Source organism: Culex quinquefasciatus, chromosome 3 (assembly GCF_015732765.1).
Source record: "Culex quinquefasciatus strain JHB chromosome 3, VPISU_Cqui_1.0_pri_paternal, whole genome shotgun sequence".
NCBI lineage: Eukaryota > Metazoa > Arthropoda > Insecta > Diptera > Culicidae > Culex > Culex quinquefasciatus.
Genome location: NC_051863.1, coordinates 138,892,466 through 138,917,218, shown reverse-complemented (window position 1 = coordinate 138,917,218; position 24,753 = coordinate 138,892,466). Strand labels below are relative to the sequence as shown.

The following is a 24,753-nucleotide window of genomic DNA, read 5'->3' as shown; positions in this document are numbered from 1 at the left end:
GGCCGAGGGACGAAAACTTTTTTAAATATTTGCATCGGCCTTAAGCATTAAACGAAACCTTACTAATGATCAATTTGACGTAATTTATTCAATCTGCTGACTTTTAGGCTGAAATTTGTAAGAATCACAGTGATTATCACAGTCAATGTCAATATTCAACAAAGCTCTATTTGAAAAAAAAAACGAACATGCACATTGTGCTGGGTCGCCCAGTACATGTTTTTAAATTATATAAATTATGAGAAAAGCCTTTACCGCGTAAATAATACTTTTGAAAAATTAATTGAAATCCTATCAATATCACCCTGGTTTACGGTAGTCTAAAAACTATGAACACTATAAACTTTGTACTCTACAAAAATACAAATTTCGAGCTAGCTTAATCAAACGAGTGTCACGTCCCTCTGTCCAGCTGAACCGCGCCCGGCTAAGCCCATTCTGGCAGCACTGTCCCACCGCCACCACATATATTCAACAGATTACTCTCCTCCAGCCATCTTGGTTTTTGTACAACGTTTCGCCCCGCAATAGTTTGGGGGGCTAAATGGAAACCCAATTCTCTTAGCTAAACAGTTTAGCAATCTTGCTGGAAGGTGCCCAAAATATGACCTGAAGAAGATAGTACACTCTAAGCTTACCTTATCCAAGCATTTGAGCTCCTCGATGGGATAGACCACCTTCTGACACCGGGCGCAGGCTTTATTCATTTTGACAGCTTAGTCGTCGTCGTCGTTGAACCAGGCTCTCTTGCTCACAAATCTCTAACCTTCTATCTCTTCCAGCAGCAGCAGTAAATTCTTGCGCACACACCACAACTTTTCCACTCTCACAACAACAGCGAATTACCTCGAAAAGGCCTTCACAAAAGCAGAAACAGCACCTTTTTCTTGATTACGTTTCCACTGTTGGCTCTTGGCCTTACCGCTCTCCTCACCAACACACCAACACACACCTCTTCTTCACCAGAGCAGCCTCTTCACGAAGAAATTTCTCTTTCGGTAATCCACTTTTTTCCACTTAACTTGCGCGAGTTAAGTTGCTCAATGACACGGCCAATCTGAATTTCGGATTCGCCACCCAAACTGCCCAAAAACGACCAAGTCGTGCTGTGGAAAGCGCTGTTTCTCCTTCGAACAACCGTGTTGTTGTCGTCGTCGTCGTCGTTATACCTTGCCTGCAAACGCGCACACACAACTGTTAATCAATTATCCAATTTGAACCAGCAAAACGGAACGATCCGATCGTCCGTGCAGACCTGCAGCTAGTATTCCGGACAGCTCTCGCACGGGAAACGGAAACGTCGAACGAACGCAACCGAAAGAGTTCAACTTGATCACGCACTCAAATCGCTCGTTAAAAAGCCCGAAAACATACAGGATGTTGCAAAACGGTTGCAAAATACAACATAAAAACCCGTTGTAGAACGCAAAAAAGAAACGCAAGAAAAACAGGCTCAACGCGCGTACAAATATAACGGCCTCTGGTCGCAACGACAGCTCGAACACAATTGAGCTGCTTAGCGCTGGAGCGGAGTCCGCTGAGCTGGCTTTGCTGGAATGTCTACCGTCTACACCATCTGAGCAAAACCCCACACACTACGGCACATCAACACGCGCGTGGAGTAGTATTTCGGTTGCAGATGTTGGTGTTGTTTACAATCGAGACCCAACCATCCCATCCCATCGCACCGTAGTCGTTCACTGCCGGGGTTCCGATGTGTGAGTGGATACGATCGGTGTGTCCGTCCACTACAGCACGGTGCAATGGACTCTTGCCGCGACCATGCATAGCACCGCACGTTGTGTCCATTCATTTGATGATGTTTGTGTGTGAATGGGAAACGTTCATTCATACGAAGCGTGCTGCTGGGTAGTGGTGAACGGGGTTATGTTGGGCGAGGGATAGACTGAACCTGTGGAGCATGTGGATGGTGAGTTATGTTGCACTGAAATGAAAGAGAAGACGAGAAAAATATTTTTAAAAAATAAATAGAACTAAGTAAAAATGAAAAAAAAAAATCTGAATAAAGTTGATATGCAACTGAAACACCAGACGCCTCCATTTAGTTCTTAGGCCATGATGGAGATGCATGGTAATTTAAGGGGTTACATACATGTAAATCGACAAAAAAGTCAGAGGTTGGTGTAAGCACACACTTAATTTTATTAAAAATCTGTTTCCAGGGCATTAAAATATACTTTTTCATTTATTATCAAAACAAATTTGAAGACATTTGACTGTATCATTGCCGAGATATAGCTTTTTGAAGTAAGCAGTTTCATAAAACGGGTGCCAACACTGCTTTGACCAAATCGGCTCAAAACTTTTGGGAAGTCTCGTTGTGTGCATGACGAAGGCCGTTTTTCAAAAAACTTATTTTAAAAAAAGATAAAAATATTTTTGTTTTTTTCACATAAAAAATTGTCAGTTTTTGATTTTTGTATTTTTTTTTCTAAATCGGGCTTCGTCATGCACACGGGATATATCTTGGGAGTCTTCACCCCAAATTTCAGCTAATTTGGTCCATCCCATCTCGAGATATCGTGGCACCCGTAAATCAACTAGGTGTTTCGAGAAAAACGCTCAGAAAGTTTGACAGTCCGCTTTGCGCACGGCAAAATGTTGCCCTTAAAATCTTCTCTTACTCATTTTGATCATGTGATATCTTCATGAAACTGTCAGGAGTGATTGAAAATCATCTTTTTAGAGGATTAAAAAAAATTTCTGTAATATGAAATTTTGTGATTTTCTACATGTATGTAACCCCTTAATCGTCAATTATTATTTTGAATCGTTAAAAAGAAGACACCTACTAAAACTGAAATCTGAAACTAAGATGCTGTTTTTGTAGATTTTGCTCGGTTTGTTCGCGCGGCTCCGATTTGGTAAAACTTTCAGCGTTTGTTTGTCTATAGATGAGATGAACTCAAGCCAAATATGAGCCCTCCACGACAAAGGAAAGTGGGGTAAAACGGGCTTTGAAGTTTGAGGTCGAAAAAACATAAAAAATCTTATTATTGTTCGCATTTCCGTAAAACTACATCAATTTTAAGGTTTTTTGAAGCACTTCAAAATGTGAAATAAACATCCAGGATTTGTTTGACTTTTTCTCATAGCTTTTGCACATTACTGTTGAAAATTGATAATATCTTTTTGCAACAGCCTCCGATACCCATACCCATACTTCTATGGGTCAAAAGTTATGGAATTTCATGGGCTATAGGCCTATGATGGTATTAACTTTGTAAATTTAAATTTTATGATTTTTCTATAGCAAACTTTCTTTTACCATACAGGTCTACATCACGGCACTAAACGTAAAAAATGAGAATTTATTTCGACAGTCAAAAATAATAATTTCCTCAATTAAATGGAATTAAGAAATATATAACATTCAAAGGTTACAGTTTTTTTACCACTTTTTATTTCTACTTTTCAATTTTTTTGAGGGATAAGTAATTAGTTAACTTTACAATCGCTTCAAAAGGTTTAAAGAAAAAATAAAGAAATATATTTGAAATGTTGAAAAAAATAATTAAAGGATAAAGAAAACATGTACAAAATGATGTTCCAAATTGCATTAACCTACTCTTGCTGAGCAAAAATCCGTACACTTAGCCGATATGTCTCCATGGTATAACAAAAATTGTTTAGCTGAATTTTAGAGTATAGGACTTAAATTAACAAAACAGAAAGGTAACGGCTTACAAAATATATAAAAACATTCATACCCGGGCAGACGGTAATAACAAAATTCATGCCATTTTAATAACAAATATTGTTAAAATAACAGAAAGTGTGATAGAATCTTCTTGAAAAATCCATTTTTGCATAAGAGTTCAATAACAGTATTTGTTATTGGTCTGATATTGGTTAAAAACCAAAACAACTTTGGAATAACGGTTTTTTGTTATGAAAGAATACCGCCAACTGTTATTGGAATGATCGGATTAGTTGTTAAAATAACAAAAAATAATAACAAAGATTTGTTCGAAGAATAACTAAAAATGTTATTAGTCTGTTATTACAATAACAATCCAATAACAAAAAAATCATAACGACGAATAACAAATCTTGTTATAAATAACATAAAATGTTATTGGCCCAGTATTTTCTAATATCAAAAAATGTTATTCCCACCCACTATAGGGGCAGGGGGGGCAGAATGGACCGCCTAAGGGAAATGCACCAAAAACCATAGAAAAACATAAAAATTTATGAATCCAGTGTAGTAGGCTTATGCTTTGAAATGTTCCCTTAAATGTTGTATACTTGGTTGATGAAAATTTTTTACTTAAAACTATTTTTGAGCCACTTTAAAAAAAAAGTTTTTTCGACTAACTTTCCAGGGTGCGGGGCAGAATGGACCACCTTAGAAAACAAGCCATTTCTTCTAATAGAACGTTGAAGGGTGATAAGAAATTACTTGAGGGACCTTTCCATTATAGTTTCCATGAAATTTGATCACTTTTATAAAAATAGTAACTTAAAAAAACAAAGATTTTTGGAAATAGTGTAAATATGTCGAAAAAAGACACTATTTTTACAATTAAGCGTCGAAACAACTAAAAAATCAACTTTTGTTGCATTAAACGTGATTTGTGAAGCTACCAGGAGTGAAATAATCCATTTAGCTCAATTTTTTTAACTTTTGATTGTTTTTATAAGGCAGGAAAAGGGTGGTCCATTCTGCCCCAAGTGGATTTTAATTTAACACTTTCACCACCAAGCCTCTAAATGATTTTAAGGTTCCGTTGTTGTTTGTATACCTTGGTAGTAGTATCTAGTAACGTTATAAGCATTGAGCAAACTTTTTCAAACAATCCAACTTTTAAGAAGGCTTATTTAAGAACCTCGAAATAAACAACATTTGCGTGGTTTTGTCAATAAATTTACATTTATGCTCATAATTTGAAAAATGCAATGAATTCAAACGTCGTTTTCGGTATGGTGATGTTATTTGACGTCCTTTATAAGACCCTTGCCTTACAGTTGGTCTAAATCCATTCTAAAGCCCAAAACCAAGGGTGGCCCATTCTGCCCCCATGGTCCATTCTGCCCCTCCTGCTCCTACATCAAGGGCAAAGCCTTTTTTCATTCATCTAAACTTTTTTTAATTGTCAGAGTTTATGAATTTTAGAATAGCAGTTAAAAATCAAATTTTAATAGAGACCTCCCCAGAAATCGGGTAGTTTTTACCATATTGAAATAAAATCGAAAATGCTATTAGCCAAAGAATATAAACATTGCAATATAAAAAAGCTGTTATGTTTTTGTTGATGACAAAACCGTAATAAAAGAAAAAAATCCATAGGGGAAAGTGGGGCAAGTGTAACAAGCTAAGGAAATGCTAGTTACCCAAAACGTAAAAAAATCTGTTGGATTTTTTTATAATCATCTTATTCGATGTCTTGACTAAGACTTTGATAGAACAAGTATTTAAAAATCCTGTGTTTAATGTAAAAAAATAATGTAATTAAATTTCATTCTCCGTACGTTCTACTCAACTAGTGGGGCAAGACGAACACAGCATGAAACAACATGTTAATATGTTTAGAATTGAACTGTTATCAGTCAGATACATCAGATTAGAATGTATTTGAAACGTTTCTTTCATTTTTACAATAAATAATATTATTTTACTAAAAAAAATATCGTTTTTGAGAAAAAAATATTGCTTAGATGATAAATAGTAAATCTTCATAATATCACTTTATTTTGCATGGACAATTTTTTCAACAATTGTTTATCAGTTTTTAAGTACTTTTATGTATTTATTTCCCAATAAAATATGTTGTTGCAGCAATTCGTATTTTTTTCCATACTAAAAATCCATATGGTACACTTGACCAACCTGAACAAGATTTTTTAAAAGCTCTCAACAAAAATAACCAAGAGTTAAGTCATACTTTATAATAGGTGCAAGTCATTGGTAGGGATACTACTGACCTAGGAAAAATAGCATTTAGATAAAATGAGCCTTAAAAAGCCTTATTTTGTACTTTCCAAATATTATAATAAAACAAAGGTTTTGAAAAAAACTTCATTAAATCTTATGCCCCGTGGCGTAACCGTCGTTTTGGCGGTTATGTGTTAGTAGAATCAGCTAATTGCATTGCTAGGAACAATTCCTCATACCGTAAAACTGGGTGACTTTGATAGCCGGGGTGACTTTGACAGGTTTGAGATTTTTCCGCAAAATGAAGAGTACAAATTAAATACGTGCGGAATGGTATGGAATCATTCTGACCGTGATAGAGAAGTGTTCAAAGTACTCTTAGAAGAAGTTTTCATAAAATTTTGGAAGTGTCATGATTTTCTCAATGAACATGATTTCGAATCGGAAAATGGAATGCATTTTCAGAATCTTTGGACAATTTTCTACTAGGAGAAGGTAAAATATTTTTTTTAAAAAAAATAATATTACCTATGTGTTTTTGAAACATAACTCAAAAAAATCTCCCAATTTATAGGCATTTTCAGTAGAACAAATTTCATATAAAATGTGAAAACTTTTGATTCTTACTACGATTTCAGTTTAGAGTGTAATATGATTCGATATTTTCATAAACAATACTAGTTTTAACGAATTCTAGGCAAAATTTTGACTTTTTAGCAATTTTACCTAAAATTTATATGTATTTTGTAATGTAAGCTTAAGTTTACAGCTTTAACTATTTATAAACATTGATTTAAAAAAAACCTGTATCAGACACCTTAGTGATAACTGTGACTATCAAAGTCACCCCGGAATTATTTTTTTTTTTCAAGAATTTTCAATGCAACTATTTTTTAAACACTATTGATTTTTTTTAGCTAAAATAGGGCATGCACCTTTTGTGGCCTACCCTAGTACATGTTTTAAAAATAATAACCTTGAGACAAACCTTACCAGTTGGAAAATATTTCAAAAATAAATTCAAATTCTATCAATGTCACCCCGGTTTACGGTACTGGTAATAATCAAAATTATAAAAATTACGGCCGTACGAGAGATTGTTCCTCTTGCCCCATATGGTCGTCTTGCCCCACCTTCTCCTACAAAAATCCGACCAGATAAAAATCCGCAAAAGTGTCGAAAATCCGTTCGGTAAAAATAAAATCCGAACAGTTGGTAGCCTTAACTATATCAAATTTGATAGTTTTTTTTAGATCTATTTATGTGTCTGTTGAACATTCTTATTTTAACCTATAGAATATTTGAGTCGTAGGCAAATTTTCATAAGCAGGAAGATGAAACTCAAATTTCTACGTATAAATTTTCAATTGTTTATCTCGATTTCTAAGATTTTGCTCCCGACATGTCGTGTGATCCTTGCAATTATTTTTCAAATATTTATTTTCAAAAGTTTTTCTTCAACAATGATTGAATTGAATTCAATTCTAATCTAAGCCAAGGAACCTAAACATCCCTATCACCTTATATGAAATCTAGAGTACTTTTTCAAAACAACCAATGCGCCATTGGTTTCCTATGTACATAAAACCTTTTGAGAAAGTGAGTGAGAAATAACAATGAATCCTTCTTTTTGAATAAGCATGAATTCATTCATCCTTTAAAAAAATAAGGGTGAAAACTTTTCCACAACGTCGAGCGTTCATTCTTTCTGTCAATTTTCCACCCCAAACCACCCTCTTCTCCTGGACTCATTCATCAGAACATCTGAAGAATCCATCTGACGGAAGGCGCTCCGTGTGTTTTCCCTTCATTTAGTTCCCTATCTGCACCCACACTCACGCACAGCGACATTTCCAAAAAAAAACAGTTTTCCACACTCACACACAGAAACGACCCAGAAGTTCACTTCAGTCAGTGTGTGAAGGGAGCGCGCGCCGACGACGACGGCGAAAAAGGGAAAATTTCGATGAAAAATGGCAGAGGTGGTTATTTTGACGGGGCTGCGTGGAAAATCTTGAAAAGGTCCTCCTTGGACGGGCGTGGTGGCGACCAAAGGGCACCGAACCGGACCGGAAGTGGTCGCAGCACCGGAAGTGACTGCAGTTGGGGCCGAGCAGAGTGTGTGTTGGCAGAGCTTGGGAAAAATTGTGGGTGTGAAAAACTGGTGTCCGTGCGTGATTTTCCACCAATGAGAAGTTGGATTTTTTTTGGGTGAAGGATTCTGGAATTTTGGGAAATTTTGGAAAGAAATTTTAGTGAAATTCTTAATGCCAGATTAGTTTTTAAAAAGACTTTCACAAAATTTCAAAGGAAAATCTTTCGTAACTTGAAGAACTCAAATCTTGATTTTTCCACCACCCAAAGCTGGGTGACTGGAAAAATCGATATTTGAACATATCGGTAACCATCACATCATCGTCAATGTCGTCATCGTCTTGGTCGGCAGCCGGTGTTGAAGAAGCGCATTCTGCGGACAGTCAGGACGACCCCTCGCCAAAGAACATACACACACCTGGCAGCAGAGAGCACACCACACGTGTCTGCAGCGAAAAAGTGTCCTTACAAACTAGGTCTCGGCTCCGGAGTGCAAAAAAAAAGTGGGGATTTGAATAATTGATCGAGCATCGGACCACTTCTTCAAGTCTGCAATCGGAGGGCCCCTCGTTTTGGATTACGCTCGCCATAGATCGATAATTCTATTCTTTCGAAAAAAAAAGAACAAAAAAGGGGGCCCGAGGAAATGTCTGCAGTGGGAGTAAACTAGCGCAGACAGAAAGAGGGGGAGGTGGCACAAACCGGTGGGGTGAGAACTTTGTTCTAACAGCAGCATGTGGTGGAAACCTTTATTCACAGGGAAAATTGTTAACGAAATGAGGCGCCAGTGCAGCAGCAAGTGAATCCGCGATGGTTTAACCCATTCAGGCCTGAATTTTCAAAAAAATATTTTTTTAGTCAATGATGGGAAAATGATTCTTATGACCATACGAAAATTATAGGCTAGTTTTGGAAATTTTGATATTTGGGTCATATATGACCCATCAGGCCCGAAAGGGTTAATCGATTGTCCCTCGCCGGAAACAGTGCAGTGCAGTGTGTGCATCACGGATCCAAAATCAGAGAGAAACATGTGCACAGTGAAATACTCAAGAAGAATAAAATAATATATTTGCTGAAATCTAAAATTTACAAGGCACATGAGCGGTAGAAATAGTTAATTTTATTTTTAACGACATGGCTGATTAAAATACGTTCAGAATAGATACCAACAGTTTAGTGTACCAAAAATATAGGAAAATGCAAACGCTTCGGAAAAAGACCAGCCCGTTGAAGTGTAAGTATTTTCTTCTTGTTTGGAGAAGTTTGTTTTATTCTTTTCCAGCAAGTTACCAACTTTCAAATTACTAATCCAAAAAACATATATCATTAAGCATAGTTGTCACCCATAATTCGGCTTTTGAAATTGATTATTCCAACACCCAAACGAAAAATATATCTCAAAATCTGCAACAGTGAATTTGCTGCAGAAAATGTTATATTTTATTACATTTTTTGCAGCAAGCCCATAGATCATTTTTGCCCGCGTGTAAACACGTCAGCGATCTGCAGTTCTCACCAACACATAGAATGCTGGCGCGTCCCCGAGCAACAATCTAGAGAGAACATTATGTTCGCGCTCTGTCCCTCACCATTCTTCAAGCGTCCATGGCGCGGTGGTAGCGTGTCGGATCAGCAACCTAGAAGTTGATGGTTCAATCCTCGTTCTGTTAAGGTTTTTTTTTTCTACAATACAATCAATCTGCCGTCGGTAATGTCGATAATTGTCGGTAACGGGCAAAAATGTCATACCCCTATATCGCAAAAAATGCATGAGGACAGTTTTCATGCAGATTCTGATATACTTTCATGCTGCCATGCATCAAAATCATGCGACCGCCGGTTGGGTGAAGGATTATTGAATAATATTATGAAATCAAAAATATAAAAAATGTAATATGCAAAAAAGTGTAAAAAATGATATGAAGTCATTTGCAAATCACGTGGAAACTTTTTTTTTACAAATTATAAGCTTTCTCATTGTCTACGCAAATTGTGAATGGTTCTTTTTATTACAAATATATACAGTCCAAATCTACGTTTCGGCAAATTTATTGTCTTTTTCTTTATATCAAAATTATGAGTGTTTCCATTTTTAAAGTAATTTGCTGTTGAAATTCAATTTTATCTTAATTTGTCAACAGTTACAATAGCCTATTATTCGAAGTTCTGGAAGTCAAGAAAAAGTCGCGAATTTGAAACTGGTATTTGAGTGACCTCTAAGGTGCCCAGAAAAAAATGACCCCCTGCTCCTCGAGCGGATAACGGATTTTTGGGTTATTTTAAGCATCTGTGCCCATTTTGAGCAAAATTGGTTGATACTACTCCTTTGATGCCCGAGCCACTTTTGAAGTTGACGAAGAAAATGTTTTTAACTTTTTTTAATCGCTTATAACTTTTTAGGGTAAAATTTTAAAGCTTTAGTATGTTCAACAATGTTGTACAGAATTAAATTTTCGAAAATCTCACTTTTGGGAATATTTGGATGGAAGTAGCGTACACAGCAAAAAATCCGATGGTAAAATCGCATGCAAAAGCATGTAATATTGTATGAGAAAACGTGTACACAAAAAGCATGTACAAAAGAAAAATAAATAAATTTTGCACACCCCAAAAAAACATTAATCTGGTGAGAGTCATATCCAGATTACCAAATCCGCGCCCCAACCGTCTCGGCTATCTCACCGTCTTATAAATGATGTGTTCAACGCCGATATACCAGTAGGTTCCCGTACGTCGTATACTGAATTAATTGTATACGATGTATGAGGAACGTACAGCTAAATCGGTGTTGATCCAACTAAATTCACAGCGGCGAGATAGCCGAGATGATTGGGGCGCGGACTAGGTAATCTGGATATGACTCTTACCAGATTGATGTTATTTTTGGGGTGAGCAAAATTTATTTATTTTTCTTTTGTACGTGCTTTTTGTGTACACGTTTTCTCATACAATATTACATGCTTTTGCTCACAAAGGTGATGTGCATGCTTTTGCATGCGATTTTACACATAAATTTTTTACTATATATGTACCTTGCAGTCAAAACCGTAAGATAATTGGGTTTTAATACATTTTCTCGATTTTTTCCATACAAACGTCTTTGAGTATCAATGGGTAAATGTTGACCGATTGTGCTCATATTTGGCCTAGAGTCCTAAAATAGCTCGAGGAACAAAATTCAGCTTGTGGAGCGAGGTTTTGAAACATATTCTATTGCATGGCCTTTAAAAAAAATTGTGCCATTTTACAATCAATTGCCCCATTGTAATGTGGTTGAACGGAAAAAAATGTACAATTTAGTAGGCATATCAATTTTTCAGTTCCTTTTGGGGTCTCTAACAACTCTCAAAAAATTGGGAACAATTAGTTAAGTCCTAACTATGCGCAAATCGATTGAATTTTGTATGTGGATTTCTTTTATGTCAATATGTAAAAATCTACCTTCTACAATTTGTTTGAGCAAAAAAAAAACATTTTATACGAGTTTTGAGCTGTATCACTTCAATGAAATAAAAGTTATGTTGAAGCTCTACCAATAATTGCCTTTTTTGCTTGTCACAACATAGTTTATTTCGGTATATATTTTCAGACAAAATTCTCAAAAAGGTTGCTTAATTCGCAAAAACTCCTAAGTGGGGCGATTAGGGACATATAGGCGAAAATGATCTATATTTTAATGCAAATTGATGAAAAAACGTGTTTTTCTCTACATGATTGTTGAACATTGTTACACGCTGGAAAAAATTCAGCTAATTTAGAAAACTAATCTTTAATGAACCCAGGTACTTCCCGTTACCTGCCCATTAAATATTCAACCAGACGACACAGAACAAACGACTGCCTTAAACAAAAAGTGTCAACCTGAAGGAAGAACGACGACAAAAACAAATCGATACGCACCGCGTACCGTCTGCATGTGATGTCCTGCAAGGATCTACTCTACCAATACGCTCACCGTGTTCCTATTCTCAGGATGAATCACTCGCCTTCATGGCAAGACACATCTGTCAGGTCAGACCAAGCTGTCGTCGTCTCCCACACACAATCCGAACCACTTGAAGGTGGTTTTTCGCACACAACTGCACTTCCATGAATGAACACTCTCTTCTCGGATAGCCGCGCGCATACAAGCGCACAGATTCATTCAGAGTCGTAGTGTGTAGTGGGTATCGAGAGCTGTAGTAGCGCACTCTCCCCGTAGCGCAACTGTCAGTCACTGACTGTGTGCCAGACGAGACTAGCGGCAGCATCCCGCGACCGCGACCTTTGTGACGATTGTGATTTGTGTTCCGCGCCGCTGTGCTCAATCGCGATCAAGAACACACTCGATCGCGGCGATCGATTGTGAAGAATCGGTGATTTCTGTTTTCATGCACACGCGCTCTTGTTGTATAACTTCAATGAGCCAGTTAACCTCCGGGGTTCGGCCGGATTTTTATTGAATTTTCAAAGTTTGGTGCGGCAGCGTCATGACGTCGCACCGAGAGTTTTCAGCGGCGGCGGCGACAGCGACGCGGGTGGACAGAATGATTAATTTGGCGTTTACGGCTGAATCTGCTTAATCAAAGAGTATACAACGCCACTGCACATTATATACAGCTGGGTGGTGCAGGCAGATCTACGCGATAGCAGAACGACGACGTATCGGTCGCTCAGAATCTCTGTGTCGTAGCGCAGAATCATCGTCTTCATCTGTGCGGTTCGTTCGCCTTCGATTCGCGGGGCTGGACTAGCCGAGTAGAACACGCAAATTGAAAGGCTGCAGTCGCACAAAGATCTTAATTTAACGCGACGACGACGATCTGTGAAAAAAGGAAGCAAATCAGCAGGATGAAAAGTATTTCCCAAGATCGCGGAACGTACAAAAGTAAGGCATTTCGTGTGTTTTTGTTCTCGCGTCGATCGCGTACACTACATCGTCGTACACACTGCGGTGTGTGACTTCCCAAAATAAATCTGGAATCTCGCGAGAGTCAAGGGCCGCCCATGTTAATGGAATGTCTCGTCTTCTCCCTCCCCCCTCTTTACAGATCGGAACGAGCCGGGACGGTTCTTCGGCGATGGAGTCAGCTTCAAGGCCAAACTGATTGGCATCCTGGAGGTCGGCGAGGCCAGAGGTGATCGCATGTGTCAGGAGGCACTGCAGGTAAGAGGGGTTATTTTTAGCTACGTGCGTTGAGTCGTCGCGTTAGGGGGTGATGCTACTCTTTCTGCTGCTGCTTCTCGCACTAGTGGTCAATCTAACCCAGCAGCAGCAGCGGCATTTAAGTGAAATTGATCCAATTTAAATCCTGTACACAGTGCGGCGCGAGATGCAGGAAGATGTTGTGAAGAGTGTGCAAGCAAGCAGTAAAAAACGCTTTAATCAGGTCGAGTGCAACTTGCTGAAATGCACTGGCTTGGCGAAATATTGTATGGAAAGCACAAAGTAAATATTATTTGAAGGACTCGCTTTAGAATTCTTACTCTGCGTCTATCGCAGTAATAAGCAAGAGATCCGCAGATTAACAATGTAGTCTGCAATACTTACTGAATCTATTCAGCTATGCTACATGACTGTGATATACAAACAGATTTAAATTTCAGAGAGTATTTGGATGACCCACGACATCATCTTTTGATCCAATGATCCGAGGTCGAAATCAATCGACTTTTTGGCTGTTACGGCGGTAGACACACATAATTCCCTGTAATCAATTTCTAAACAACCTGGAATGAACAATCACGTATACATGACGAAATCCAGTCTGCAACCCGCTAAGATCACTATCTCCATGCGAATGCGAATGTTACGGCGGTAGACACACAGGTCTTAACTTCGATAAATCCTTGCATGATACGGAACGTCCCAAAATGTCATCAAAGTAGTCCACCATACTCACTGTAGCTCTGCGAGTATGATCCGGAATAAAAATCTACCGACCTCTAGCTTGTTAAGACGATAGACACGCAGATCTTAACTTCATAGAATCCTTCGATAACTTCGATATTCAACTTATCAACAAAGTAGGCTATCATATTCACCAAAGCTAGGCCAGTGTGATCCTGGGTCAAAATCCACCAACCTCTCGATCTAAAGTCCAGAGAGTGCTTGGATGACCCAAGATAACCCTAAACATCAATACAAAATTTGACTGACGCTATGCGTGTATGATCTGGGCAGTTACGGCAGTAGACATACAGATATTAACTTCAGATATTTAGATGACTCAAGACCCACGACTTTGTTGTCATGTTATTTTTTTTTTCGATTAAAACTTTCCATGTTGTGACTTTAATTAAGAGTGCAACAGAGCTTCCACCCAAGTACGAACTGCGACACATCTAGCGCTTATCTGCATTGTAACACGATAACGCGTATCTAATTTGAGGGACGATTGCCTTAATTTGAATAGCTTAACGATGATGTACCACCTTTTTTTAGGATCTCAAAATGGCCATCCGAGCTGCCGGAGAGCACAAACAGAGAATCACGATTCACGTTACTATCGATGGATTGCGGTTGAGAGATGAGAAAACTGGGGTAAGTTTGTGATCTTGTGACACAGTCCTTGGATACATCTAAGCTTTAATCTTATTTCAGGACTCTCTCTACCACCATCCGGTGCATAAGATATCGTTTATCGCGCAGGACATGTCGGATTCGCGTGCATTTGGCTATATTTTTGGATCGCCCGATAGTGGGCACCGCTTTTTCGGCATCAAAACCGACAAAGCCGCCAGCCAGGTCGTGCTGGCCATGCGCGACCTCTTCCAGGTCGTGTTCGAGCTGAAGAAGAAGGAGATCGAGCTCGCCCGGCAGCACATCCAGAGCAAGATCACCGCCCACGAGCACCAGGCCGTCGCAATGTCCGTCAAGAGTTCGAACGCGGACGGCGGCGGGTACGGCAAAACGCTGTCCAGCGACGGTGCGTCGGGTTCGCTCGCCAGCGGTTCGAGTCTCGCGAGCGGTTCCAAAACACTCACCAAAAGTGAGAAATCGCCCGAGTCCGTGGCCGATCTCGTTGATCTGGAGCAGGAGCTGAGCTCCATCCAGCGTGGCATCACGCAAATGGAACGTATAACACCCAGCGAAGTCCCCTCGAAGAGTGTTATCGACGATGATCCCTTTGGAGATTCCTTCACCAATATGCCTCCGGTAGGAGAATATCTACTTACTATTTATACATCAGACACTAACGACGTTCTCCCATTTCAGGCATACAACCTGCTGCCACCCCCAGAGTCCAGCAAACGCCACCAGAAGCAAACCCACAGATCTACCGAAAACATCCCGGCAACCGAGTCTAGTCCAACCCCGGCAGTATCATCCTCCCCACCCAGTTCAGCCGCTCCGCCGGTCCCAACGGCACAACAAACCGTAACGATTCCTCCTCCACCACCCAAGAGTTCCACGCCGGGCCCAACGGGGCCGCCCGCCATTTCCAGCAGCAACTCCAACCAGAACGATGACTGGCTCAACTCACCGCCCAACACTTCCCGCTTCGATCCCGATCCCGTCAAGTATTCCGACGAGCTGAATCTCAAGGATTTGGACGAGGGATTCAAGGTAAGTAGTAACATCTTCGCCCAAGGAAATCAAAAGACTAATCAACCTCACTTTCCAGTCCCTGACCAGTGCACCGGAACCCTCCTCCTACACGGATGTCTTCACCGACCTGGACCCGCTTGGAACGGGCAAAATTAAGCCGTACGTCGATAAGAAATTCTTTTTCCAAGAGCTTAAAAATCCACCAAAAAAAGTGCTGCGCGACCTGTCCGGCACCGACAGTACATTCAACGCAAACTTCACCTCCGAAGAGCTGGAACGTCAATCGCCTTCCACGATACCGCAGCCAAGCACAAACGCAGCACCTTCCGGCGGCAGCAACGATCTGTTCAAACCCTCGTTCGATGATAACATGGCGATGTCCAAGGAGCAACCCAGCGAATTCCCCGACCCGTTCACCAACAGAACCGTTGATCCTTTCATGGAGGATGACGACTTCTCCAAGCTGCACATTGATCCCTTTGAGTTGCATTTCTCGCGGACGACCTCCCCGCGACAAACCGACAGTAAGCAGCCGGACGAAGGCAAAAGTAAACCCGAAGACGGCAAGACAGGGGATAGTCCGGTCACCTACAACGGACCGCTACAGGTCAATCTTCCTCCGGAGAGTTGGGCAAGCTACATCAGCCAGAAGCGGATGGAACGTCAAAGTTCAGACACGATTCCTCCACCAGGCGTCACCAGCAGCACGGCTAGAAATCGTCCGAATGTGTTCAAGCAGAACACGGTAGACGTTATCTCCAGTATTAGCAGCAGCTCGAAGAAGATGAAGCCCAACCTGTTCGGGCAAAAGTTTTCCAAACGAGACTCCAACAGCATAAATATGCGCCGCTTGCAGGAGAGCGATTCGCTTAGCGAGAACGAAACCGCCCCGGAGCCACCGCCTCGTCCCGATCACACCGGGTCCCACATCGAGCCGCCGCCGTTACCTCCGAAGAAGCAGTTTGCCGACATTGTGATACGACCGACGCCCCGGTCTGGCGGCGTCTCAGGGATCACTGCTGGCACGTTGGGAGGTTCGACCAAGGAACGTTACGACTATGTGGGCTCCAAGTTCGAAGCCAAGAATCAATCGACCAACGACAACGCACCTCCGTTACCGTTGCCATCGCGGAAGGTGAACCGTGGAGACGGGACCTCGCCGGGACGTCCGTTCAAGAAACTCAACGAGGAGGACGACTATCTGCAGCCGATACCGGCCAAGTCCGATATTCCGACACTATTACCTCCGCCACAGCGCAAGGATGCATCGAAGACCCGTGCGGCCCGCAAATCGGAAACGGATCCTCGCAATCTGGACGAGCCGACTCCTCCAGCGCACACGAAATCGCCCACTTGTAAGGACAGAGAGTCACTCCTGCCGGACATCACACTGAGTCAATTATTAACACTAGGTATTGACGAGCTGGCAACCAAGCTGAACGTCCCGGTGTCCAAGCTAAGCACAATGACCCTGGTAGAGCTTACCTCCTATCTGTCGGAGTTCATTGAGAACAGCAAAACGTCTCCTTCCTCGGCCACTTCGCTGAACCAAGATGCGGACAACAACGATTCTCCCGTGTTCAAGGTCAACTTTGACGATCACAATGACGCTACCTTCGTGGCTAAGTTCGATGATAACTTTGGCGAGGACAACACTTTTGTCGCAAACTTCGACAGTATGAACATGCAATCCACACAGTCCTCCTCTACGCGACCTGCTCAAGTGTCGGTAGGGCCAGCCATCGACAAGTATGCCGTATTCCGGGAAATAATCGAACAGGAAATTGGCCCGTCCCAGGAACCGCAGAAACCCGAACAGGAAAAATCAGGATCCGATTTCGCTTCGCTAGATTTTGATAAGGAAGTCGCCAGTGAGATGAACAGACTGTCCCCGAACATAACAGGCGATCACTTCGCTGCTTCACCTTCCCAATCGCAGACCTTTGCCGACGCTAGTCCAGTCCCAGTTCCAATTAAAAAGATCGACACCAAGATAACCGAAGTGATTTCCCAAGCCAAAGATCGGTACGCTGCCCTGCGCGATATCATCCTCGTGGAAGATCTTTTCGAGAAGCCCAATCCGCCTCCAAAATCTGTAGCGCCAATCGCACGCATGGAATCATCTTCATTCGAGGATCGCGACACCGAAGACGAGCACAAGTTCGAAACCAACTTCGACGATATGCCGCAGGTCGAAAGCCACTCACCGGAAATAAACATTTCGGACGCCGACATCAACGACGAATTCTGCCAGCCACAAGAATCTCAAGACCGCTCACTACCCGGTCTCGAACTACCCGAATCTCAAAGTCTCAGCTTCCGCAACACGCCCAAAGAAGATCTGGAAATTGACGCCTTCATGCAGAAAGCCGTCTCGAACCTATCCCTTCACAGCGCTGGCCAGCAATCTCCGGCTCCCAACCAATCCGCGGGCGGACTTGCCGTCAAATCTCCTCAGTTCCACACAAGCTCCACCTCACCGAATCGTCCCCTGCAGAGCCGATCGCCGGCGGCAGCTTCCACCATGCCGCAAAATGCTTCCGTTGAGAATCTTGCCAGAACCACGCTGAACGACATGAGCACGTCGCCCATTCCGGCGGCCAAGAGTCCCATTTTGAAGCAGCCGTCGTCCGTCTCCCCGCACGCCAAGTCTCCCATGCTGGACGCTTCGTCCTTCGACGCCGAAGGCCCGGTCGGTTCGACGGTCAAGAAGATTCCAACCCGCTCGTCCGGTTCCGTTAGTGAGGGGGCAGAATCGTCGCCGGAAGCGGACCGCAATCAAGGTAAGAAGATTACGACTTTCACTCATTTTTCCAAGACCATGGTGCTTCATTTTGAAGCCTTCTTCCCGAAGCCGTTGAGTATTTTCGCTTCGAGTGTTATAGTCAGAGCTTGCGAATATTCGGATCTTGTTCGTTTCAATCTAACGAAATACCCGTGACTGCATTCACATGATTGCTGTCACCACGCAGCTCCACACAGAGAGAAAAAAGAAAGAAAGAGAAAGAGCATGTGTCGCGTGACTGCTTGAGTGTCGAGCTCAGTGTTCGTTTGTTTCCACCTTGTGTGCGTTTACTGACGATCATGGCAGGCGCGCTCAGTCAGCATTTCAAATTTCGGGCAATCATTGACATGACCCGTTTGAGCATTGGTCACAGTACAACTGGACCTGGCTTGTAGACTTCCTATGTTTTGCTGAGTTCGGCAAACGAACGCCGCTCATTCCTATAGTTCCCAACCTAAGACAAACTGGATCAGCTCATTCCATGTTCCGAATCGTATCCGTGTTTTCATACTTCAGTCTGTTTCGCTTCTTGCGGATTCAGGAACCCATTCCGTAAGTCTGATAGTCCAAGCTACAATACCAGCTGTAGTATGGAACCTTGTCAGAGAATTCAACTTTGCTCGATTGGAAGCACCTTTGCGCTTCCCTCTTCCTCAGCCGAAATTGGGAAAAGAACTAGGTTTCTAATGCTTGAATGTCTCCTTATCTTGTTACAGATCGTAAATCCTCAAAACTTACCCCAACCAACGAGTCGTGGGCCGTTTTCGACCAACCGGAACCGGCTCCGTTGCCGAAAAAGCACGAGGGTGGACGTGTGAACAAAGGTAACTGCTCGATATCTTCAGTTTTTCGTTGAAATCACAAACTATCTTTTTCAGGCGTCGACAAAAACGGGCCCGAATCACCGTGCTCGTCGGATCCTAAAGATGAGTGGAAGAACGACCGCGAGTACGGGCGCCGGTGGCCGGCGAAGGGTCAAACGTCGTCCTCGTCGCGGGACGTGTCCCCGTGGGACGAGGAAGGTCCAGAGTATCGAAAGCGGGGTCACCATCCGCCGACCAGCGGCGAACGGTACCATCATCCGAGGATGCCGCCGAGGAGGATCAACTCGAACGACGAGGACTACGAGGACGATATGAAGGATCGTGGCGAGCGACGGCGCCGTATGAAGGGAGGTCAGATGGGTACGCGGAGCAGGGATAACTTTGACGATGAGCACTGGTACCACGAGCATCAGGGATGGTCTCCGACGGAGGAGGAAGAGAGGCCGGATCGGTCGAGGTCGTTCGATAGGAACGCGTACGAACGGAGCACGTATGGACCGCCGTACGAGAAGCGAGAGCCAAAGAGTTTGCCGCAGTACGATAGGCGGGACTACAAGAACTACGATAAGAGGAAGTATTATAGGGATAGAGGAAGACCGAATTATGATTACGATCATTATGTGGAAGGGTACGATCAGCGCATGATGAAGGGAAGGGTGGATTATGAGGACGTGTACGAGCGGGGACCTCGTGATTCCCGGGCAGCTAGGGAGTATTTTTACGAGAGGGAGAGGAAAAGCTTTGACCGTGATAGTAATGAATCTTATGAGAGGAGGAGCTTCGGGAGTGGAGATATCTATGGCAGCTTAGATAGTCGCGGAGATTACCGGGAAAGGGATCGTTATTTGTCGCTGGACAAGACGCGGTCGTTGCGGCGAGGGGTTCGAAATGCGGGCAGCGCAAGACTGGACGATCCGGAGCAGGATTCAGAGGGTGATTTGATGGGTGGAGGTGGCCGCCGGGGTGATACAAATAGTCTGCACCGTTCTAGTCAAAACATTCGTGGAAAACACCAGCAAATAGTTGACGATGAGGTATGGGGCGCTTCGATGGGAGGTAAACCGGGCTGGAAGCGTCCTTCGAGTGCTACCGAGCAGGAACGTAGATACAATGAGAGTCGTAGAATGTTGGCAAACACGTCGCTGGCCGGTTCGGACGGTGAGAAAGATCGTCGGTTCCGGAAAAAGAGCAGAAACCGTTCGAAGGATTCGGATATTAGACCGGGCTATGCAACGATGCGCTATCCTCCGTCGCGGTCGAAGGAAGATTACTTTGACTTTGAGGGTGATTCCAGGGAAGGTGGTGGCGGCGTTGATGGTGCGTACGATAATGACGAGGAGGAGGATGTCCGAGGTGGTAAAATGATGGGTGAAAACATGGACGAGAGTCCATCGTACTATGGGCGTAGACCACTTCCTCCGTACTACAAGCCAACCACTCCTAGGTCTGAAAGCCGAACCCTCAACGATACTCTGATAGCACAAGAAGCCAAAAAGATGGCCCGGTACGAGTACGAGGAGGAAGCCATGCGAAGAATGAAGAAGAGCAACAGCCGCGACCTCTACTTTGAGGGTGAAGACAAGGAACGCTTCAGTGGTAAGTTTGGATCGGGTAACTTCGATACGGTAACACCACCCAAGAGCGCCAAGCACGTACGAATGGAGTACGAGTTTGAAGACTTTGGCGACACTCCTCAGTCGAACACGAGCAGCAAGTTCAACTTTGAAGGCGGCGACGGCTTCGAAAGTGACTTCAACTCACCACCAGCTCCTCCTTCCGGCAATGCACCACCGTCGTCGCATCACAGCACTACCAAATCATTCCGCTTTTCGAATGACTTCTCCGAGAAGGACCCGGGTCGTCACTACGCTAATTATCACCAGAAGAACGCACCACAGAGCTACGGAGGTGGTGGTGGCGGTGGCTTCGAGGCCGACTTCGCTGCCACGCCCCGATCAGCAGGTCCGACTGCGCAGACGGCCGCCAAGTTACGCTTCAACGAGCAGGTCACCGTGTCCAAGTTCAACTCCGAGGCGAATACCGCCGGGACGCACATGTTCGAGGACGACTTTGCCGGTCGTTCGGACAACGAGCTCGAGGACCAGTGGACCTGCGAGCTGCAAGCCCCGGCCACCAGCAACAACAACGGCGGAAAGAAGATCCTCAAGTCCTCTAGTCAAAATCAGCAGCAGGACAATCTTCGCAAGTCGGACAGCGTCAACATCTTCGCCAAAAAGGTAGACGATCCGTTCGAGGATGACGACTTCTTCTCGTCTGGCGGCGGCGGTGGCCACGGGGAAAAGGATCCGTTCGGAGGTAGTGCGGGCGCAACCGAGGGAGGAGGAGGAGGCGGGGAATCTGCTGGAACCGGTGGCGGCGGCCAGTCCGGATGGGACAAAAACTTTGCCAACTTTGACGATAACATCTGATTACTCGGCAGCCTGATGATGAACAGTAACAACGTACTCAGTCGTCAGCTCAACCGAAGTCTCAGCGCGCGCCAGCAATATCAGTACTGCTGCCAGGGTGAGCACGCGCGATACTCACTAGCGAAGGATATTAGGAAGCTTTACATGCGCGTCAAGCATTTCAACCGCTACGAGGTATTCGTTTAGGATTAAAATATTGCGTTTTCATTGCGGTTGCAGTGGCGTGCAAACGAGAGGGAATTTTAGAACTTCAGATGATAGCGTCTTGGATATTTCGGCTTGATCGTAACCACTCCTCATTCACTACACCCAAACCAAATTCCGCTGACATTCGGTGATAACCATGGAGCTGACATCTGTTGTTTGCTTTTTTGCCAACGCATATCTACACCCATCGTCATCCATGTTGGGTTCATGGCTCATTTGGTTACGTCAAAGTTGAAAAATAATTTGACTGCTACCGTATGGGTGAATAAAAATGTGAGTTTTTGTTTTCTTTATCGGAAAAACTCAAACTCGCTCCAATTTGAGAAAAAAATTTACAAGAACTCTCGAGCACCGTCTCAACTCATTTTCACAACATCACAATTCATTGCAACTTACCCCAGGTTAAACAGGAAGAGATTCGTTTCAGAACGTGTACGCGATACTGGCACCACCTGCAACAATAGAAAAAAACAATTCTTACTAGTCTAGTCATGCGCGTTAATTTGTGCCGAAACAAATTTTTGGTTGTTTTAGGTGACGGTCGTCGTAGGTTCGTATAGGTTGAGATTTGAATATTTTGGTTGTGTTGACTTTTGATATTCGCATTAGCATCTGTAAGGTAGTAAAAATCCGATTTTTTTAGAAGAAGTACTAGAAAACAAGTGTTTATTAATTTATTTTAATTGAATTTTAGATTTGATGATGCTAACATTAATTTGAATGTTTTGTAGCTATCTACAGTAGCCAGAATGGAAATAACAATACTCTGAACTACAAAAAGGCGTACAGTTTCTCGCGATATTCTCGATTTAAAATTCATCTAAGCATGTTGCTGGAAAACACACTGAAAGCGCGATAGTTCCTAACACCAACATAAAATCCAACGGCGCGCGGCTCGTTTAAAGTCGGAAGTAACCGAAATTGTATTACTATGAAAGGAATAACCGTTAAAAAAACGAATGCAAACACAAAATACTAAATTCTCATGCAACTATACCCGTCTTTTTCGAATGTTAGTCTATATATGAAATGAAACAGTGAATCATTACAGCAAAAAACATTTAATTTTGGAATTTCTTCTCAAAATTCGTTCTTTTCTTCTCGGAAAGTGTAGCAAATAATGTGTTAATTGATAAGTGCTACTAAGTGAGCAGGCTTTACGGCCGGATGTAATAGATTTTATCAAGTAATGGTCACAATTTAAAGTCTTATGTAAAATTGCTTTGTATATTATTTGTAAAATATTTATTAAACCATCGGTTGATGATACAATGTATGATTACACATTTGGAAATATCTACGAATAAGAATTATCTAAAAACAACACACACAGTAAAGCAAAACAAACAGCAAAAGCAAAATATTCATGTAGATGTTCGATAGTGATGCGAAACAGGCAAGAAGAAAAAGTGCATAAAATAGTTACACACGTATTTAGCGAAGAAAACGGAAGGAAGCAAGCAACAGCAAAACAAGCAGAACAGGAAAGTTCGTAACACTCTCACACAAAAACAAATGTTGATTTGAGAACAACTTGAACTTGAAGCGAATAAAATAATATGTAAAATTTCAATCCTTAAAAATGAGTTTAGTCTTTTTTGTGACCTGTTTGAAGAAAACGTATGACCTATATAATATAAATATAAAATTACGAATATTGTTCCACTTAGACAAAGTTCCCTCTAATATTTTTATTCGAGATGCTGAAAAAGTCTAACAATTTGGTGCAAATATGTGCTCAGTTGTCCAGGAAAACTAGCCAAATAGGCAACTTTTTAGTTAAAAAAGAGTTATTTGTTTTGCAAAACTTGCAAAACTTGTATGGAGCAAACAATGACGCACATGCAGTGTTTTAAAATAAGTGATAGAAAAAATATATCATTTGATGACTCCTGCGCCAAAATATCAGAGGGTATAGCGACCGTCACTATAGTTTGTGAGTTCTCTTTCTTATCTCGTGATTGCCACCAAGAGTATTATCTTTTATCTTCCTATCACTCCTTCTCTTTTCCTCGGTAAGTTGTTTACGCACTTGGTAAGGAAACGGTCAAGGAAAATTTCAAATGGGCAACAGTGGCAGAGAAAGCAAGCCAGAAAGCGTAAAGAAAAGCCCCAAGCAATCGTTCCCTCTTCTTTGTTCTACTGTTCGTAAAGCCATTTCTTGACCTCTTTTCTTGGAGGTGCGTATGGCCCTTTAACGCTCACTCGCCGAAGATTATTTTGATTTCTCAAAAATCAAAATCAAATTGCTCGCTTTACAGAATTGCCTTGGCGTTCTCGATTGCGAGATTCCTAGGTGTCCGAAGACCTCTTTTAAAAATCTCTTTTTAAACCTAAACTTCTGTCCACCCCGGGATTCGAACTGACAACCTTTGGATTGTGAGACCACAGATAACGCGCCCCGTTAAACTGCACTGACAAATTTGAGAGGGGATGATTTTGAATGCGAGAATGGGAGAGAAAAAGAGAATGTCACACGAAATTGTGTCAACACGAGATAGAGACCAACAGTTCTTTTCGCTGAGAATTTGGCGACGGAAAGAAGGGCAATGAAAATTAGGAAATGAGATTTCGGGAAAGATAATTGTAGTCGCTGAGAACTAAAAGTTCGATATTTTTCGGGGTCGGTCTTTTCGGGGTCGATTGAAATTAGAGTTTAATAATTTCCGGTGTTGTAACAAAAGCTGGAGCCTTTGGAGTTTGAATGGGATTCAAACAGATTTTGACGACTTTTGAGATTATTTCCCGAGTGATTTTATAACTATCAGAAAAGACGAAAATGGCCTTGTGATATTAATAAAAAGGATCGATGTCAGAAAAAGCCTACTTTTATTGCAATAAGATCTTTTTATGAGCATTAAAGGATATTTTCTCACTATGGAGGAAATCATGAAGATGATTTGAATGCAATTCATGAGAAACCATGTACGGAGAAAATCGATTCCCGTTTATGTCAATTTCCGAATTTAAAAAAAGAAGTA

General features: G+C 42.3%; 2 protein-coding genes across 5 annotated transcripts in view; one reads left to right on the top strand and one right to left on the bottom strand.

Moving 5' to 3' along the window:
* LOC6034597 (LIM and SH3 domain protein Lasp) overlaps positions 1-1,855 on the bottom strand; it is a 101,265-nt gene extending 99,410 nt beyond the window's left edge. Inside the window, exon 1 of one of the 3 annotated variants that reach the window (XM_038264218.1) lies at positions 639-1,855. In XM_038264218.1, coding sequence (XP_038120146.1) covers positions 639-707 — 69 coding nt within the window. In that variant the 5' untranslated portion in view covers positions 708-1,855. The remainder of the gene's footprint in view (positions 1-638) is intronic. The other 2 variants (XM_038264220.1, XM_038264219.1) reach the window with 2 other exon arrangements.
* Positions 1,856-8,920: 7,065 nt separating this feature from the next.
* LOC6034595 (protein disabled) lies at positions 8,921-23,355 on the top strand. Of its 2 annotated transcripts, none has more exons than XM_038264207.1 (8): positions 8,921-9,230; positions 13,027-13,142; positions 14,421-14,519; positions 14,580-15,134; positions 15,195-15,545; positions 15,604-18,310; positions 19,029-19,136; positions 19,191-23,355. In XM_038264207.1, the coding sequence occupies exons 1-8, from the start codon at positions 9,194-9,196 to the stop codon at positions 21,563-21,565; spliced, it is 6,348 nt and encodes a 2,115-aa protein (XP_038120135.1). In that variant the 5' UTR covers positions 8,921-9,193; the 3' UTR covers positions 21,566-23,355. The 2 variants fall into 2 exon arrangements, with proteins under 2 accessions (XP_038120135.1, XP_038120136.1); XM_038264208.1 differs by lacking the exon at positions 8,921-9,230 and adding an exon at positions 12,265-12,863.
* Positions 23,356-24,753: the final 1,398 nt, after the last annotated feature.

Coding starts and splice junctions, on each gene's coding strand:
- LOC6034595 (XM_038264207.1), top strand. CDS start 9,194: ATGCAAACGCTTCGGAAAAAGACCAGCCCGTTGAAGT. Junction 15,135..15,194: donor CCTTCACCAATATGCCTCCG/GTAGGAGAATAT, acceptor CTCCCATTTCAG/GCATACAACCTGCTGCCACC. Junction 19,137..19,190: donor GGGTGGACGTGTGAACAAAG/GTAACTGCTCGA, acceptor TATCTTTTTCAG/GCGTCGACAAAAACGGGCCC.